The 12,558-nt window shown below is 41.1% G+C and overlaps 1 protein-coding gene across 16 annotated transcripts in view; it reads left to right on the top strand.

Annotated features, from left to right (window-relative positions):
- The window catches only part of LOC122575637 (PH and SEC7 domain-containing protein), an 84,226-nt gene that overhangs the window by 65,397 nt on the left and 6,271 nt on the right, over positions 1-12,558 (top strand). For 12 of the 16 annotated variants that reach the window (XM_043744882.1, XM_043744890.1, XM_043744891.1 and 9 more), the window contains 9 exons: positions 7,027-7,396; positions 7,896-9,099; positions 9,644-9,879; positions 10,450-10,643; positions 10,722-10,914; positions 10,989-11,179; positions 11,418-11,634; positions 11,719-11,863; positions 12,204-12,347. In XM_043744882.1, the coding sequence (XP_043600817.1) occupies positions 7,027-7,396; positions 7,896-9,099; positions 9,644-9,879; positions 10,450-10,643; positions 10,722-10,914; positions 10,989-11,179; positions 11,418-11,634; positions 11,719-11,863; positions 12,204-12,347 (2,894 nt within the window). The other 4 variants (XM_043744888.1, XM_043744880.1, XM_043744886.1 and 1 more) reach the window with 2 other exon arrangements.

Raw genomic sequence — 12,558 nt, 5'->3', positions numbered from 1 at the left:
ACGATGTTACCTCACAGAACCGTCGTGTTTAGCCGATTTACACCGGATTATCGTTATCAGTGCATGCGCACCTTGAATTCATTCGATGTTAGAGGTAGGTTCTAGCCGCTCTGCTGTCCCGACTAATGAAGTCCGCGTTGAACAACCTGATGGCCCTGTTGAATCATTGCTCCCTTCATTCAGTGTACGATAGGAATAGCCCCTTTGATAAGCTAATCCAGATACGGTAAGGAACGATGGAATGGAATGGATCAGAATCGTAGATTCTCAGCGAGATGAATTTATCTCGCATTGAATTGTAGATTCAGATTGAACGCAGTTGTATTTCTAGGAATTTCTATGGTTAAGCTTGTAATACTTTATGCAATTCTTAGTTTAAACGTGTAGCAATCTCGTTGGAGGTGGAATCCATTGGATTAGGTTAATGTTTTCCATTGTTAGCGGTAATTTCGTCGTACCATTGTTCATTATTTCTAGCGCCAGAATTTATTAAGTCTTTTATTTTCATTTATACGTAACGAATACAATCATTGATTTAGATTAATGTATAAGTTTAATTGAAATGAAAATATTCGTCGCTAAAAGGTACGACTATTGACCTTTGGAATTATCGTGCCACCTTCATCAGAGATTATCGCTATTTTAATAATAATTTCTGTTTCAGCATTCTTGCGACTTTTTGAAATTAAACAGTGTAATTTTAATAAAATTCCATTTATTACGATCACGTATGACTTAATCACAGACGCGAAACAACAAATTATTTCCGTCACAGTTAATGGCATAATACCGTTTTTAATGATTTCACCGGCATAATTAACCAGCCTTTGCACCTTTACGCACGCGATAACCCATTTTAACATCGAATGTGTTTCGCTGCTCATTACGAATGTTATTAAGTAATTTTTCCGATTACTGTAATTCCACGGCCAACTGACTGGTAATTTTCTATTGATCGGCTAATTTACAGCCTACGATTACTCGCGTTATCTATCTCCATTATACGTGCGTCTCTTACGGAACAAACGGTAACGATCGTTTCTACCTTTTCTCTCGTTAATTTTTACTTCCGGCTAAATTAGCTGATATGAGTTCGTTCGCATTTAATGTTGCCTTTAAATCGATATGCAGCTTTCCCCGACACGCTGCGCTGCCGTGAATAGCTTTCGTATACAAGTGAGAAAAGCCAATTAACCGACGTTCGGTCAGTGAACGCTGCCAAAGGGAAGCCGATTAACAAACAGCCAATAATATGTTAACTACGCCAGCCAGTATTGCACATCCATTTTTCAAAGATCCGATTGCTTCGAATTAAGTTTAGTTTTGTGTACGATCATCCGTATGATATTGTACATCAGATCGAGTAATAAGTTCATTCGCGCAGGATCGCGGAACTTTATCTACTTATCGAAAATAATGTTATTGATAAAATATATTATATTTCTCATAATATGCTTATAGTCTCCGTTTGTGAACGTATCATGTGTGTTATGCGAAACATTTTGAAATGAGATAAATCTAAACAATCTGACTATATATTTAGAGAATGTTTCAGGTGTCTCATATGTTTTAGATTTTTACCTGATGTCTGTAACAAATTGCAGCGTGTTTTAGCAATATAGTTTGAAACGAAAATGACAAAGAACGCTGCGATTTGTAATAATCTGCGTAACTTTGTTACAATGTATCTAAATTGCATATAAAATTCACTACAAGCAATTAAGGATTAAATTATTAAATGCCTGCAGCATTTCGAGTTTCAGTCTGAAGTTTAAATTAGTAAAAAAGAAAAAAAAAGATATACCTACCCTTTGTAAACTTCGCATTCCCCTGTACTAATTAATGTACCACCCAATTATATTCCGTAATATTAACATAATACCTAATTAATGCTACCAATATATTACTGCGTAATTTTCAAACTACGTAGAAACACAATTACTTGGTCGAGCAAAATTGCGAAATAATTAATGAGGCTCATCGATATTTATTATTCTTGGTTTAAAATATCCAATAAACTGTCTTAAGATCGATAATAGTTTGAAAGGCCGCATCTCTGAAGAATTTCCGACCTTTAAAGAATTTTCTTCAGCCGGAAATTCATCCTGAAAACGCACGAAAGGAGTTTAGCATGACTGTAATCTACAAACTTTATTCCGTGCTTTTAAAAGGCAGGCTAATTGCAGCGTGTCGCGATGTTGATTAATGACCTACCGTAACTTACCATAATCTAACGACGAAATGTCAGATTCGTCTTGGCTCTTCCTTTTTTCTTTCTTCCCCGATTCTCTACAACTACCCCGGGCTCGTCTTTGTCATAAAGTACGCGTTCCCCGAACACGCTAATCGTGCGGGTTATCTTGTGACAGTTTAATCCTCCCCGAGGAAATTGAACGATGTCGCAAAGCACAAAGAAAATTTGCTGAAGCTTTGGGATCAACCGTCGTTTCTATATGCGGTCACATCGTCGTTAGAACTATCTTTGATTTTTTAATCAGACGATATCATTTGATAAATGTGTAACACGATCATTTACGCTACGTGTGATGTCAAAGTTGCTCTTTTTAGTATTTCTCTTCAGAACAAACGAAATGACTAGTTTCTTGTAGCTTAAGAGGAATCGTCAAAGAGAACATTTCAAACGAAATACGAGAAAAGAAGATACATTTATCTTTCTGCAGACAATCGTAATTATGAAATAGTGAAAATAATAATTTCTATTCGTTGACTACTGAATTGTTTATTAATAAATAAACGAACATTGAGTCGAAGCTTCAGAGCGACGTCTATTCTAAATATAATAAGAAATTTCATAAAATAAATTATATGTATCGTTAAAAAAATTTGTATATTCTCCTCGACAGATAACTAGTAGTTTGCCTTTCTTCTCGTTATTAGTATTTTCATTGTTATACCGCAAATCGTGCCAAATATTAATCCACTAATTAACGTAGACGATGAACATCTCATTCATGGAGACATAATTGATTTAGGATACGTTTACGTCATCAGGCTGAGCTGGGATTTGCTGAATACAGTACATTGTTTGAATCTACATCTTAGTAGATATCTTCAGGTCTATTATGCAGATTATTACAATCGCAAATTTCCAATCGAATAAACGAGAATAGACGAGCATATTTTCGTTTCACAATAATTTCAACAATTTCTGCAAATTATTGTTCTATATTAGATTCATAGTATCATTTATCGTTCAACTTAATTGGTATTTGAAATAATAACAAATTATGTATATGACACGAAACCTCCTAAGAGCATTACTCCTCTTAAAATTTGTTCCCCTAAATTTATAGTACCATTTATCGCTCAATTTAATTACCATTTAAAATATTAACAAATTCTCTGATGTCATTTATCGCTTAATTTAATTATCATCCAAACTAATAACAAATTATGTAGCAAATCTTCTTAGCAAATTGAATCTTCTCAAAATTTGTTCTACCCTTATATCATTTATCGCTTAATTTAAATACCATTTAAAATAGTGGGAAATTTCGCTTCTAGAAATTGTTGTCTTCCAAAGCTTGCTCCTCGAAATCGATAGTGAATTTATAGTATCGTGAGATATATCTTTTCCCGTCGTGCTCCACAAATTTAGACGATCACCACGTCCATGAACCGAGAACACGTAGACCGGTTGTACGTCAGCTGGTGAGTGAACTCCGACGATCTAATGATAGAACTCGGTGCACGCGCATATAGTCGCTCTTGAACCTGATCGTAATAATAGAATTGCGCGATAATAACCGATAGGAAAACGCGATCGTGCGTCTGCCCTCGGACTCCTTGCAACGTTCGATGACGCTTTTACCCGGCGCTGATGTCTGCACGCTTAGGCGACGCCAGCTGTTCGTCGTTCACGCGTGTTCCACGCGACAAGGGAAAAGGAAGAGAATGAAGGGGAAGAAAAAACGAGGAAAAAAAAGAGAGAATGTCGAGGGCAGGTAATTAAGCGCACGAGCCAACGATCAAACGACGCGTTCGGATAACAAACGATTTTCTATCAGAGCGACTCATTGATTAGTCACGGTCTGCGGGAAGACGATGCACGGAAAACTCACCTCCAACGAGGAAAATAGTATCTATCCAGGTTGTTGGGCAATGCGGGTTGTTGGGAATTTTAAGGAAATTTTACGGGCGGTGTATTTTTAGCGGATTGTCGGTTCATTAATAGAACGAGGATTTTTATAAAAATAATTATTTTTAGCGAAAATTGGTAATGGAGTTTGTTTTGTCTTTAAACGGGATATCTCGTCTGCTTTTATTTATACACGTGCCGAACTCGTTGATTTACTTGTGCGTGCATATTATTCACGTCTTTCATATTTTACGTATGAAAATCACATGAGAAAAATATGCCAATTGCATTTTTGTCGACTTTCCAATTTCGTTATTACTTGGTGGCTACAGAGGGAAAAGAAAGTTGACAAATGGAACAAACTGATCTATAAAACTTTGAAAAAGCCATGACAAATCTACGAAACTTCATGGAGATCTGAGAGCATAAGTAACGCAGTGAAAGCATATTTTCAATTGCAAAACTAATAGGAAGAAATCTAAAAATCGCAAAACACGATTTATCATGACCTTCTCCTATATTTCTCGTACTTTGCGTGAACATTCTCTTTATCCAACTATGTACAGTGGCACCGGAAACTATTCGTACACTTGTCTTCTTTTATCTTTTATGAACATATTACGTATGGAACATTTTGAGTATTCAGTGGGACATTTTTCACGCTTATTATATGCTTGACGTGACTATTCACATCGTATACTAATTTTTTACTCAATATAAGTTTACAATAAAAAATATCTTTCAACTTGTATATATATGTCGGAGATGAAAGGACATCGGGGCCTTTCTTTTGCAGTGATTGGGAAAACCCCCAATACCGTAGCCCGGACTTTTATTGTATCTACTCTTAAGCAATAAAAATAGGAAATAATTGTAAGACGCTAATTCGATTATGTGTACTCAGGGTTTATGACGATGGGCTTGGGCTCGAGGTGACATAATGAGTCGCGGTCACGGGACGGACATTTCCCGTCCCATGGAACAATAGCACCATTTGTACTGGGAGTTAGTTATCGAGAAAGTTATGGAAAGTTATCGTATATCATATCGGATGCTTCCCGTGGCCATGGATTCGTATCGAACCTAAATTCATTGTCATCGACCTCTCGTCCGATTGCCCTCATTACCTGTAACTTCTTGTAATTATCACCTCGGTACCAATAACGATCAGCTAGAATACATAACCACGATGGTCAATTCGAGTGAAGGTTCATCAGACGCCCATACTTCCAATCCTTCTCATATATTTCCAGATTGGATTCAAATTCTGCCAATATAGTCTCGGAAGTCGTCGTATTTTATTATATCTCTAACAAAATATCTAGATTACATTATATCCTATTATATGTTAATGGAAGTATAAGACGCACACTATGCACACGTAAAGATAATCTGTGCTAAGTGTACGAATTCTTTTGCGAGCCACTGTACATTGCCTAATAACAACAGAAACTCCAGCAGCTCTAAAACCCAAACGACCTCGATCTCCGTTTCCGTTCCCCCTCCATTTCCTGTTTAATCCACTTGTGCCCCCAAAAAGGGGCTAACAACCCCTTTTTCCAGCAACGAAACGCCTACCCTAGAAACATCCATTAAATTCCTCTGGAAGGAAACGCATGCAGGCCCTCGAGGCAGACAGACTCTCCGCAGCTTGGATATTGCGCTTCTCGGCGGAGGATCATAAACTCGCTCTGGTGAACGCTCGTTTTCGTTGCGAAACAAAGTAAACGCGAAACGACATCAGCCAGCGGTGCCGTCGTCGTCGTCGTCGTCGTCGAACAACAACAACGAGACGTAGGCGTATATAGCTGCATTATTTAAGGGCGAGTTCTGCCGCTCGTAAATCGCGCTCCAAACCAAGCCGCCCCCGCGGGAATCGAAGTTGCTCCGGCGTGTTTCCAGCCGGATGGCCCGTCGACGCGGCGCTCGCTGAGTTTTCTTTGGCGTCGACCGGGGGACGCGTTGCCCGCTTACGCTTTGAAGCGCTCCACGCGTCGACGATAAATTTCTCCGGATGAAGAGAAGCTCCTCCGCTTCGTATAGCAGTGGTTATGGCAACTTTTTCACCCTTTGACACTACTACGCGTATCACTTATCAGTTTTGTTCGCTTGAGGTTTGAAAACGAGAGAGTTGAAAATACGCGTTGGAAGATTTGGAATATTGTTTCAGTTGTGAAAAGTTTGTTATTGATCGAGGTCCTTTGATTAACGAAAAATTTTTGTTGATAAAGAGAAACTTAGCTTCACTGCTCTGTGTAATAGTAGTTGTGGCGATTTCTTAATTAATCCCTCGACGTCTGGCGTCTTGCCTTATATATCGATACCGACTACTTGTCTGATTCGTTCTTTCGATAAAACGTAGATAATTCGACGATTGATATATTAAAGAATTTCTAATCGCACACTTAAACACAATTCTTTTACGATAATGTAAAGTCGCCTAGGGATTATTCATACGAAGCCAATAAAATTACCTTTCGCTCGAGTGTCTTTCAGTCGAAACATCAACAAATTTGAAGCACCGACATGCTTCTCACGATAGTTGCACAATATGTATATACATTAGATATCTGTGTTAAGTCGACGAAACACACAAAACATGTAATTCTTCTCTTTGATTCCACTGATCTGAAACAATTTCCTGATATCACCGACGCTTTTATCAAACCAAACAACCCAACAGACAAGTCATAACAGAACGAGAAACTCACAACTCGACCGACAATCCGCGGCGACTTACGAAAGTTTTGAAACTTTCTGAAAATTGATAAAATTTATTGCTTCAATGACAAATCTAATTTTTATCTATAAATCTATATCTTTAATCAGAAGATGAGTAATCTTCTCGTCTCAGAACAGTCGCTGAACAGAATAATCGCGATTATCATGTCAAGCCAGCGGATAAGATAGCCACGTAATTTCCTCAGATCCTGCAATAAAAGCTCACGTGCGTCGGCTGTTGTCACCGGGACAGCCGGCATGCGACGAGACGGATTCGAGCAAAATCTCTCACGAGGCAATGACCTTCCCGAATAACCCCAGGCCGGTGTCATCGGGTAACGGCGAAGATATGGAACCAAGAAAGCCAGGAACACCGGAACTTCCGGGTGGCTCGCCACAGGAACCGACTGCCGCGAAGCAGTATGCGACGAGAAGCAACGGATCCTACAGTGACGCTTCCGGATCCTCTGAACTAGAGGCGCTACTTCCGCCAGTGGATAGTTTCAAGGAGGAAGAACGTGCCCAATGGGAGCCTCTCTCCGGCGACAAGTTCTCCAGGCAGAAGAATACGCCTAGGTAGGGAATTCCTCTTTCATAGAATTCTTTTTCTCAAGAGAGAAAACTTCTGAACGGTATTACGCGATTTTTTTAACGTTTTCTTCTTTTTCTCTTACGATGTTTTCATGGTATTCGTAACGCGTATACCGGTAGATCTCGGAGAAGCGTCGAACCTTTCACCAAATGGAATTTATTCCTTTTTCGTGAATGAATATAGGGAATGAATACGAAACGAACGATTGTTTTTTACGAAGGAAAACGAAGAACGAATCATTGAATTATAGATCTTGTCGTTCGTACAGATTCTCTCGCTCGTCAATTTTCCTTTCCAATTATACGATTACTCGTATCACCAGACAGAAGGAACGCGTGATCGAAGACTTGGTCACCTGTGTCCTTCTCCGTCTTATCGACTTCCTTTTTCCAGTAGAATTAATCGTATCACCAGACAAAAGCTAGATCAAACCACACCGATATACAAGCTTAAGATAACTAACGAATAACGCGATGAATGCAGGTTCGAAGCGTACATGATGACCGGCGATCTAATGCTGAACCTGTCGCGCACGCAGCAGAGCAGCGGCCTGCTCCCGAAGCACCAGAAGAAGGTCGACTCGCTGAGGTACAACAATCATCATACCCACCATCACCATAATCACCACAATCACCACCATCATAACTCGGTACCGACCAGTCCTAACGAGATGCTGGGCCATCACCGTGCTTACAAGTGTACCGGTTCGAATTCGGCCAGCACCTCACCGGTCGGGATCAGCAAACGTGAGAGCGGCCAGTGTCCAGGCCAGAGCGATACTAGCAAACAAAATGCCGCGAGTTTCGGTTATTCGAGCGGCTTCGTTCGCACCTCGCGCTCCGAGGACCACTTGCAATTCCAAAAGGATCCGTCTATGAGCGCGGTGGACATTGACATTGACGACGACGTCACGTCCAGCTTGAACACCCTGTTGGACACTCGACCTGACAGCGGCCAGGGTCTGTCCAGCGATCGAATCGTCTGGACGTACAACGCGCCAGTTAGCTCGCCGTCCGCCTCGGAGCGCACCTCCTGCTGTCAGAACGGCAGCTCCTCGCAATCTTCGTCGAGTAGCTCCTCGACGGAGGGAACTAGTCCCCAAAGATCCTTATCGCCAACCTCCCCTACCTCGGTCTCGTCCTCCGTCATGTCCTCCAATTCTGGATCCCGTAGGTTCCCACCGCCGGTACCCACGGGCACCAGCGCCTCAGCCCTGGGCCCCTCCGGCGACGGGACCACCTCCTCGGCCTCCGGCCTTCATCCCACCAACGGTGATCTCAGCCAGTCCGAGGCTATCAGCAACATGTCCAGTCCCGACTACAACGACGAGGAAACTATGGACATACTCAGTGCACGCGATATCATGATGGTCAGTGATCCGAGTGACAGTGACTCGACGATACTCGCCAGCGAGCCACCGCAGAGGAGGTTGAAGGCGGCAACGGCGGCTGCTTCTGTACCACCGGCGTCGAACGCGTATACACCGGCGCAGGAGAATACCGAGCATAGGATAGTGATACAGGTGAAGGGGCCAGACAAGGACGCCACCGCGGCGAGGAACACCAGTCCCAGGCAGAATAGGCGACGGGGCAATCTCAGCAATCCGGAACTCGTGCCCACATCCACCGCGCAGAACACCGTGCAACGGCCGACTGGCAATACCACGCCTGAGTTCGTCGGGTATCAGGTACGACATTCGTTTCTTCGGTTTTACAATCTTTACGGTTCTCGGGAATATCGGTTCGAGAGGTGAAGCTTGAGATTGCTTCGAGAGAGGATCTTGGATAGGAGTGCAAGTCCTTTTCCCTTCGTGAATCGTCATTGCGAAATGTCTATCAATGTGTCTATTACCCACGTCTATCCGATTTTTTTTTCTTAAAACATGCAACTTTCCTACTTATCGTATTGACTCATAAGAAGAAAACAATGTTATAAATATATCGACTTGTACGAAGTTGGTAAAATCGCAAAGTCTAAAACAGTAGCGAAGAGAAAGATCCTTGGAATTCTCCTTCGCGGCATAGCACGAGATTTCTCTGATGTAACGTAAATAAATTTATAAAATTACACGCTCGCTTCGATGTTTCTGCTCGCGTACAGTATATTTCCTGGAAGTGGTCGCCATCCCTGTTAAGAGTCGTATCGGTGTCAAAATGCGACCGCAAGATGGGTGTTACTTTACGTGCCCATTTTCTTCTTTATCTCTTTCATCTTATATTTCCTCTCTGTAGGAGCTGAAGGAGAGCGAGGACGAGAACGAAGCTCTGAACATCGGTAACTACGAGGACAAGCACGGAGGTGCATCACCGCCGCAGTCTGCGGACGAAGAGAGCGACATCGAAAGTTTGCACAGCTTCCATTACAGTCCGAAAGCGGTGGACCTACCATCGGCAGTTCGATTGGCCAAGAGGCTATACTCCTTGGACGGCTTCAAAAAGTCTGACGTCTCTAGACACCTTAGCAAAAAGTACGTACACACTTTACGGACTAAAGAAACGACTTGACATTTTTACGAGATTTTTCAGAATAATCTCGATCTAGGTTTATTATTCGTTTATCGTTCCAAACGTTCAAACCAAAGAGCTAACTATTTTCTAACTCTTTCGTTGTAGATGTATTATTTGATTCGCATCATATCTTCGCATACATATCTTATGATGTCAAATACTTATTACAGTAAAATTTATTGGAGCATTTCGATAAATGTAAGCCGAGAATGCAAGAGAACAGGTCTCTGATACTTATGATCGGCAATGATTGTAAAACGCTTAATTTTATTTTGCAACTTCTCAGCGCAGTTCGCGTCAAACGAAATCTAATTCACTTCTGGAAGAATGGTCGTATTTTAGAAAATCATCTACCAATAATCAACTGACTCGTTTTTTATTTTAATTTGGAGTCTAAATAATATCAGTTTAACAAATATTCCCAGAAGGTTCAAGCATGTTTCAGCGGAATACCAAGGTTTACCTAGCGAATTCATGTTTGAAATTGTTTTGAAGATGTTATAAAATGTTGTGTCGTTTGGGCATTGCAGCAACGACTTTAGTAGAGCGGTAGCCGAAGAATACTTGAGATACTTCAGCTTCGAACGGGACACGCTGGACGTGGCTCTCAGAAAGTTCCTTGCCCAGTTCTCTTTGACTGGGGAGACCCAGGAAAGAGAGAGGGTTCTTGTACATTTCTCCAAGAGATTTCTCGATTGTAATCCGGGTGCATTTAATTCTCAGGGTAAACATTCACTTCTGTTGCATCCTTGTACACGCCGATGGTTTATATTTATTTACTCGGTCGTTTCGTTTATTTCAGACGCTGTTCATACCTTAACCTGCGCCATAATGCTGCTCAATACCGACCTACACGGTCAGAATATCGGTAGAAAGATGTCATGTAACGAATTTATCGAGAACCTCTCGGAACTGAACGACGGCGATAACTTCCCCAGAGAGGTGCTGAAACAGCTTTACAATGCCATCAAATCGTTCCCCTTGGAATGGGCCTTGTGAGTTTCATCGAATTTTTAAATATAAAATTTTCCTATTATTGTAAGATACTTGTGGCGATACTATAGTATAGTGGGACTTATTGGCTGTTCAGAGATGAGGAAGGGGATGAAACTGCGAATCAAGCGATTCAACAAGGTGACGGTCCAGCGATATCTGGTACCGGAAATCCGTTTCTCGACGTGCCAAATGTTACGGGTGCTACGGAGTTTAAGAAGGGATACGTTATGCGGAAATGTTGCTTCGATTCCAACGGAAAGAAAAGTAATGCATTTTATATGATCTCCGATACATCTTCTTTCTCAAATAATTTCAAATATGTGCCATGATCTAAGAAATAAGAATCGCGCTGACGTGACTCGACAGTTATTAGCCACGTCAATTAATTTCATCTGCATCTCGTAATTATTTGAAATTCAAATATCGTCCATTGATATTTCTAATGTATATCCCGTATATTTTGCAATGTAACGAAATACAAATGTTATCTAACTGGTTTTAGCACCGTTCGGCAAACGCGGCTGGAAGATGTATTATTGTACATTGAGGGAACTTGTATTATATTTGCACAAAGACGAGCATGGCTTCCGTAACGATAGTTTGCACAACGCGATACGCATTCATCACGCGTTAGCCACCAAAGCGTCCGATTACACGAAGAAGGAACACGTCTTCAGGTTACAGACTGCTGATCAAGCAGAGTATCTCTTCCAAACGAGGTAATTATCTTTTACCAAATTAAATCGTTGTAACGTAATTAATAACGTGAATCGGTATGACGAGTTGAAACTGAATATTTTCAGTGATTCCAAAGAACTGCAGTCGTGGATAGACACGATCAACTTCGTGTGCGCCAGTTTTTCTTGCCAGCCACTAGCAGGAGCGGTGGGTTCTCAGCGAAAATTTCAACGGCCCCTACTTCCCTGCAGCCACACGAAATTATCTCCTGTGAGTAGTGTTCGTAAGATCGAAGAGATTAAGAAAAGTGGTTTCTTCTGCTCGGCCACGCAAACGAATATAATCTTGTCTTCGTTGTTTCTTTATTTGCAAGCCTTCCTCTACTATCCCCGAAGCGAACTCCGTTCTCTAAGTTCTCGTACTCGAGATTCGGACAGCAGAATTAGAATCGTCGTACAGAGTGTAGTGTAAAAAACGTATTAAATTAATACCAGTCTTAAACGAACAAAAAAAAAAAAAGTAGAAAGATAGATCCTGTCTCGTGATTCTTCTTCCATCGTGGGTTGCGCGTTAAATGACGGTTTGTTGGATTTTTTTGACGTGTTGTCAGAGAGAACAGTTACGGGACCATGAGGAGAGGGTGAGCAAATTGGAGGCTGAACTGGAGGAGCACAGACGACATCCGCCTGAGAGAGGAGCTAAGGCTCTCACTGTACAGAATTATAAGGAAAAAGATGCCTACTTACATCACGAGGTAATGTATAGTATCCGCTATCAACCTTTTCCTTAAAAAGAAATTAGATAGATAGTATCATTTAAATATATTCTCCTTATGTATATTAAAAATTCTTTAAGTATCTCTGATTACATTAATAGATGTTCCGGTAGGCGGTAGAGATTTCTAGAAATTCTTAGAACGCGATTGAATTGGTTTTCATTGGCTGCATCTTGTAGAATATTTTATC

Source organism: Bombus pyrosoma, linkage group LG15, assembly GCF_014825855.1.
Source record: "Bombus pyrosoma isolate SC7728 linkage group LG15, ASM1482585v1, whole genome shotgun sequence".
NCBI classification, from domain to species: domain Eukaryota; kingdom Metazoa; phylum Arthropoda; class Insecta; order Hymenoptera; family Apidae; genus Bombus; species Bombus pyrosoma.
The sequence above is the reverse complement of the archived record's forward strand: the minus strand, read 5'-3'. Positions and strand labels throughout refer to the sequence as shown.